The 7,519-nt window shown below is 46.5% G+C and overlaps 1 protein-coding gene across 2 annotated transcripts in view; it reads right to left on the bottom strand.

The window, feature by feature from the left end:
- TRANK1 (tetratricopeptide repeat and ankyrin repeat containing 1) overlaps positions 1–7,519 on the bottom strand; it is a 147,786-nt gene that overhangs the window by 16,884 nt on the left and 123,383 nt on the right. For both annotated transcript variants that reach the window (XM_045297438.1, XM_045297439.1), the window contains 3 exons: positions 5,902–5,990; positions 2,145–2,248; positions 1,901–2,033 (listed from right to left, as the gene is read on the bottom strand). In XM_045297438.1, coding sequence (XP_045153373.1) covers positions 1,901–2,033; positions 2,145–2,248; positions 5,902–5,990 — 326 coding nt within the window. The remainder of the gene's footprint in view (positions 1–1,900; positions 2,034–2,144; positions 2,249–5,901; positions 5,991–7,519) is intronic.

Below are 7,519 nucleotides of genomic sequence, written 5' to 3'. Positions count from 1 at the left end.
TCAAACAGTAGCAGTATTATCCAATAGACGTCTGTGAAGATAAACATGTTCCATATCGGCACACTCCAATGGGGCAGCCACTGGTCACACAGGAAAAATGAGATGGAATTTTTCATTTCATTTCATTTTAATTAAACAGCCATCCACATGATTAGTGGGCACTGTACATAGGCTGGCTGATCTAAAGATGAATTCCTAAAACCACATAAGACTTTCCTAGAAGCATAAGAAAAAATAGTCAAAGGATAGAAACTGCCAGTTCCTAGTGATGACAGGAAACTTGCCTGCCTAACAAATACATGAAGATGCTTCACCTTACAAATAAATCAGGGTACTGTGAATTAAAATCACAGAACACTAAATCCACCTGCTTTGCAAAAAATCAGGCAGTCAAAACCACTAAACTTGGGCAAGGATATGAGGAAAGCAACTCTTGTGCACAAAAGTACAACCATTCTTAAAAGCAAAGCGGCTGCCACTGTTGGAAGTTGCAGTGAGTCCGTCCTGATTCCAGGAGACCCACATAGTACAGAGCAGAACTGCTCCATTGAGTCTTCTCACAGCAGCAGACTGCCTGCAGTTTTGCTGCATGGGAAAGTTAGAGCAATCATGATTATCCCCTTACAATGAGACTTCAAATCCCAGGGTTTCATCTGCACATGCTACACGCTATTGTTTTTGTTTCTGCCGGTGTTTTTGTAGTCGGCGGTTGTGAGAAATGTTCTGGTGTTCTAGCTACAATATTATGGTAGCTGTTATCTGTGAACCTGTATCAGTGGTGTGTGGGTGAAGTAGAAAATGAAAGAGAAAAAATTTTAAAGGTTCCCTGGTGGCCCAGTATACCCAGTGTCTGTCTGGCACACAGTAAGGGCTTTGCATCTCTGCTGAATGATTTCATTCTCTCTTAAGATCTAAAAAGAAAAGAGTCAAAATAAAACAAAACAAAATGCATGTGTCAGGTCCTCGAATACATCTTATGGCATGCCCTGGCATTAATTCTGACGCACAGTGACCCCTATGAGAGGTACCTGCCCCACAGGACTTCCAAGGTTGACATTTTACAGGAGCAGGTCGCCAGGTCTTTGAGTGACTGGTGGGTTCAAAAGACTGATGTTTTCGATGGCAACCTGGTGCTTAATCATTGTGCCCCAGGCTCCTGTAATAAACCTTAGCTGGGTGGCTTTAAATGAGGCAAACCATAAAATATAAAGATTCAGATGCTTCTAAGACCGGAGACCACAGTGATGAGGGTATACGGGCCACCTCAACATCTAGCCCCCCTGTCCAGTTTCGTCTTCTGAAAATGCAGATTACCCTCATTCGTTGCCAAATGTGTGCCGAGTAGAGGGAAAGCACAGAGGCTGGCTCTGCGTGGCAGCTCTCCCTTTCTAGTTTGCCTGGTTCTGTAAGGAGGCTCCTGCCTGCCTTCCAGAGCAAGGGCCCAGAGTGGTTTCCAGGGAAACCGATGCTGCTCCCTGGAGAGAGGGGAGATGCAGCAGCAGCACAGGAATCCCTGAGAGGAAATCTAACACTCCCACAGCATCCCTCCCAAGCAATTCTTCCCAGGGGTAACACACATTTAGGGGTTGGGAACCTTCTACGAATCACTATATGGCCACTCTAACTTAAAATTGCATTGGTGGCAGTGGATGACTCCTATCAGGCCTCAAACATTAACACAGACAAAGGCATACACACATACACACACTGCCTCTGGATCCTTAGGGCACCCTGGGCTCATTGAAGGAGGGCTATCCTTAGACCCATCAAGGCCAGGCTCTCCACTTTGGAAAACTGGAGCATACTCCCACCACACGTAGAGGTTGGAGACCCATCCCTCAATCTGCTCAACTAAAATCCCGTCTTCCCAGGAGCAGGGGTTGGTGGGGGTGGTGTGTACCTGTCCCAGCCTCTCGCACAGCTGGCCGCAGAGCTGGAACTCCCTGCTATAGCTCAGACACTTGAGAGCCAGCTTTGGTTCGTTGCACTCCAAATAGGTCTTAGCCAATTCCAAATACCCCATCTGCTTTTCCCTGAAGGAAGGGAAACAAAACAGAGTTTCCATGGAATGCCAACCCAACACCAATCCATCTGAACGGCTGCTCTCGTTGACGCAGTGCGGGCATACCCCTCGAGAGGCTTACATGGGGCTGACTTTCGTGGATTTCATGTTGAGGGCGGTGTTGTGGGCCAAGACCAACTTCGCCTTCTCAAATGAACCTCCTTTTTGGTAACACTTGGCTGCAACCTGGAATAGACAAAAGATTTCAATCCCCTGCAGATAACAGATACCACAGAACAAGAGTTAAAATGTATGTCACATGGTTCTATTGACAAAGCCGAGTCTCACCCCAGCCCCATTGGAGGAGAGGGGAGCGGTGGTTTGCTAGTGAAAGTAGCTGTACAGGCTGCGCGACAAGAATAACCAGGTAACACTTCACACCCAAAGATGCCTTTGGGAAGTACCCAGAAATCACGGGGAAGGTACATCATGAGGATTTTTTAATAGGCCACTGTCCACAGGCCACCAGAACACCACCATCATTTAATCTTCTATCAGTCATGCACAAGGAGTATCATACTTCTCTCTCTCTCTAGACCTCAGCTCAGAGATGTGCAGTTATTGGCCCAAAGCCGTCCAGTAGATTTTTCTGAGCATCAACACGGGTTTTTCACCAGTTGGTAACTCCAGCGGCCACCTCAGAGTGTTGGTGGAACAGATGTAGCACATCCACAGAGGAAAGACATGCAAAAAAGTCACCAGTCAGATGCTTGAGACATTCACATCTGGGATCGCCAAACCCTCTGAACAGCAGATGGGCAACCATGTGTCACAGGAGTGACACAGAGTCAGAGTCACACTGCACCCTCACTCCTGCCGGCAGAAATCTGTTTTTTTAAAACAGAAACGCTAACCTGTATCTTAAAGGACAGCCCAGAAGGGCAGAAAGTTCATGTCCTACTCAACATGAGAGACTGGGTCTCAGCACGGACACCATCGGGACGCTGCAGCCCTCGCTAATACACTGGACAGACATACCTCTCCCAGGTTCACATTCTACTCCAGCCTCCCTAGCCTATGCTCGTTCCACCACTGGGCCTCTGTCCCCACGCTCCCCCTGAGAGTAATGCTCCTCCACCCCTCTCTGCCTGGTTAGCCTCACTCATCCTACAGATCTGCGCTCAAGGTCTCCCTCTCAAGAGAAGCCTTCTCTGGACTCCTGGTCCAGACAGAGCAGTTCTGGGGGCACTTTTTTTGTCTCTGTGCCTGTTTCACTCATAATCATGATTCTGGGACCTCAACACAATGCGTGGCCCACAACTCAGGAGGTATTTGCTCAATGGATGAATCTCAACAAGTTTCCACTTGCAAGGTGGTGCTGAGCCTTCTACTGACATGCATTTAAAGGCTCAATAAACCACCTTCCTCCTGAAGTTCTTTAGCCAGATCAGAATAAAATCCAGCGAGAAAGCTTTTTATAACATTCTCGTCTGTGCCAGCTCTCCTATAGAGATTTTAGATTCAAACATTAAAAAGACATGCAAAGAGGGAAAGAATTTGAAATCTATAGGCAGCACGTTATGGTTAGCACCAACAGGGACCCAGAAAGAATAACAGTTTACCTAGTTTTGTAGTGTTAGGCCCTTATCTGCTGTCCATCCTAGTTCATCCTCTCCTCCCCACTTGCCCCAAGTTGCTCCACCCCCCAAAAAAAATTTCAGTTTTCTAACAATAGCCAAGTGTTCAGTATTTCTTTCCAATTATAACAGTGGCTAAAGAATACAGTTAGGGGTGTGTGTGTCACCTCCTGCAGCTAAATGTTGCATATTGATAGAAATATGTTCTATCCACACCCAATAGTAGAAATGTTTTCTCATCTCTTTCGACAGGCTGAAAGGGCAGTCAGATCCCTTCTCTCTTCCCTCTATCCACGCCCCATTCCAGTATAACTCTGAAACTTCTCCCAACAGTGGTAGCTCTTTCTCTTCCCTTTCAAACTAGGGTGTGACTTGCTTTGGCCAATAGAGTACAGCAGAAACAACACTGTGCCTAGGCCTTGAGAGGTCTTGTTTGCATCTCACTCTCTTTGAACCTGCCCAAACACCATACAAACAAGTCTTGGACTAGCCAGTTGGATAATGAGTAGTACAGGAACTCCAGTCACCCCATCAAGTCAGCCACTACAACCAGCCAACCTCCAGAATCAAAGGTGCCTGGCTGCCTGGCAGCTGTGTTGCCCATCAGAGATCAGAAGTTCTGCTTGGCTAAATTCAGCTCTGCCAACCCACAGAATGATGGACTTCAGAAAGGACATGTTTTAAGGCACTAAGGTTGAAAAAGTTCTGTAGCAAATGGTAACTGATAAAACCCAAACGTGAGTTGCTTGCTGTAGACTAAAAATCATTTTCTCTGCCACAACAGACAAAACTCTCCTAAAAATTGTGACTGAGAAAACTCTGGGAATTCCTTCTCCCAGGTACGTCAGACAGAAGACATCGCACCTGTGGCGTCCATGAGTTCTAACGTGGAGTTTCATGACACTTGTCACTTTCCAGTACCTTTACCTGGGCCCAACTCTATGCCTGGTAAGAAGGATTATGAAGACAGCAGGGCAGGCCCTCCAGAGGAATCACCATCCGGATGTTTGTTCACCAGTGTCAAAGGAAACTGTGGGCACTTACCCTATAACTGTTTAAGAGCTTGGACCTCTCAAATGTGAACACTGAGACAGAAAGGATCTGTCTAAAACTCAAGCCCAGCTGTATTCTCAGGAAGCATCTCCTGCAGCTGCCATCCTGGGGGGCTCCGTGGACCTGGGGCAGTTAGATCTTTGGGAAATGTGCATGTGCACAGAGCAAATGTGCCGTTGGTTATTTGCTCCCTAGCATCCTGCCTCCCATGCTTGTCTGATGGCAGGGTTCTAACTTCCACAAAGGGCTGAAACTGCCCTATGGAATTACTCTCCCAGAATCCCTTGCTGCTAAGAATGGCCTAGCACTAGTCAATGAGATATAAAGAGCCCCATGGAAAACAAATCCCTGCCCTTCATGCATGGGATGCTCCTGAAAAAGAAGCTGGTGCTTGGAGCTACTGCCGCCATTACATAACCATGAAGGGGAATCATGATGATATAAGAAAGAAATGGAATAAGATCAGGTCTTTGTTGCGTTTGTTGGACTTTGTTGGATCCAACCCTAAGATCAGGCTTCTGGTTATTGGTTTTGAAAACACCCCTTTAACTGTGTTACAAACCCTCAGGTGAAGGTGTCATTACTACAGTTATGGGAGACACAACTGCCAAGATTCCTGCCTAACACCCCATGACACATGGGAGTTCTGACTGTGGGGGAAGTGACAGGGCTCATTATGCTGGTTCCAACTTTTCAGGAAGACTACTAATGCTAACATTTCCTGGGAGAAGACTGCTCGAGCCCTCGAAAATGGCTTGTAGTTAGAAATCAATCTGCTCAGCCTGATGATAAAGCTTAATCTACACCCACCAGACACAGATGCACAATTTGGTTCATATTTAATCAACGAAAAAAGTAAAAGAGAGGCACAATCTGTTACTGTTTTAAAATACAGTGTGATAATTATAAAAAATCTTTCTAAGCATACAGTACAGGAGGGAGAGAAAATACGTATGATTCTTAAGGGGCCAATACATTGACCTCTTCCAATGACCTACTAACACTTGGCCACAACAAGGTTGTCATGACCATGCTGAGGAAGGGACAGGGCAGGGAGCTTCATCACTGCAGAATGGCCCAACATTTCCAAAGAAGTGACTTGAAACAAGTCACCTTACCCTGGCTCCATGGTGATGATGAATGAGATTGTGGGAAGCCTGCCCTAGGGCCTGACAAGCTTGCTCCCTGGCTCCTGGGCCAGCCCCTTACCTCCCAGCACTGATGCTTGGCGTAGTATTCTCCCTGGGCAATCCACTCTTCGGGGGTGGAAGTCTTAACAAACATACTATCATCAAAGTCTAAAAGAAATAGAGAAAAGCAGGTTTACTTCTTTGAGCACTCATTCACTTAAGCAATCTGATACATTCCTTTAGGTGGATCTAGACTACTACAGCTGCTTTTAGTCAGTTCCTCCTGTTGGCCTTACTAGCTTACTTTTAACAATACCTGCCATCCTCACCCTCAGCCCCCAGAGCATGACCCAAAATGGGTGATAGTCCCTGAGGGCTCCCAAGTCACAGCTGCATGCGGCCAACAAGTGATAATAAATAACAGACTGATGCTAACCATCAAATTGGAGGTGAAAAGGATAAAGGTACTCAGGTCAGTGAACAGCCAAGAGGAGAACAAGGCAGGCATGCTGGGTTGGTTTAGAGCAGGGGTCCTCAAACTTTTTAAACGGGGCCAGTTCACTGTCCCTCAGACTGTTGGAGGGCCAGACTATAGTTTAAAAAATACTATGAACAAATTCCTATGCACACTGGACCAGTCGGCTGCTAAGCAGGAGAGCAATGGCGGCGAAAACAACCGGCAGGCCGGATAAATGTCCTCAGCAGGCCGCATGTGGCCCGCGGGCTGTAGTTTGAGGACCCCTGATTTAGAGGGTGTAAAGATACGCTATGCCTTAAAGCCTCTCTGCTCCCTGTTCACCCGCTGCTGGTGCCCTGCAGCACTTGTGCAGTATCTTGTTCTGACTGATGTGCATTATCAGTGCCCGCTGACATCTTTTTCCTACACAGAGCTTCATCTTTTGTCTGAATAGGGCCAGGGGACTTTGTAGGTGCCATACTGAAGAAACCCCAATTTCACAGTAGCGACCCTTACCCCAAGTCCTCTTGCACAATGAAAATGGGTGCTCTCAGAGATTTACCAATGTGCACCTTACCACTCAAAATTAAAACTGTAATTGCTGTGGTATTCTTAATGTTACTAGAAACATAAAATAACTTGCGATTCTTTATCATTTGGTATTTTGACTTGAAGAAAGTATTTACGTATCTTGATGACTTTGTATAATAGGGGCCAAACCATACCTTGAGAATAAAGGGGTATGAGCTAAAGGGCGGATTAAGGAAGCTGACCATGCTAGACCAATCCGCTCACATATTTTTAGTTGAAATACAGCTTCATGGAAGCAGCAGTCACGAAATCCAGTAACATTCAATTGGGCAAATCTGCTGCCCTTGGAAGGTTAACGTCTGTCTGACGTAAGCCATGGTATTTCCCATCACTTCGTGTGCAGACGAAAGCTGGAAGATGAATAGCAAAGACTGGAGAGGAATGAGTGCACGAGAGGTGGGGAAGCACACTGGCTGTACGATAGACTGCCACACGAAGGGACACACCGTGCTGGAAGAAATGCAGCCAGAATGCTCCTTAGAAGCAAGGATGACAGGATTTCATCTCACATACTTGGGCATGTTATCAGGAGGGACGAATCCCTGGAGAAGGATAGCATGCTTGGTAAAGTAGAGGGTCAATCACAAAAGAAAAGACCTTCAGTGAGATAGACTGACACAGTTGCTGCAGCAAGGGGTCAAAAATAGCT

Source organism: Echinops telfairi, unplaced genomic scaffold (genome assembly GCF_000313985.2).
Source record: "Echinops telfairi isolate 266 unplaced genomic scaffold, ASM31398v2 ScPeMD7_7420;HRSCAF=8458, whole genome shotgun sequence".
Taxonomy (NCBI): domain Eukaryota; kingdom Metazoa; phylum Chordata; class Mammalia; order Afrosoricida; family Tenrecidae; genus Echinops; species Echinops telfairi.
This window is presented reverse-complemented; position numbering and strand designations above follow the sequence as displayed.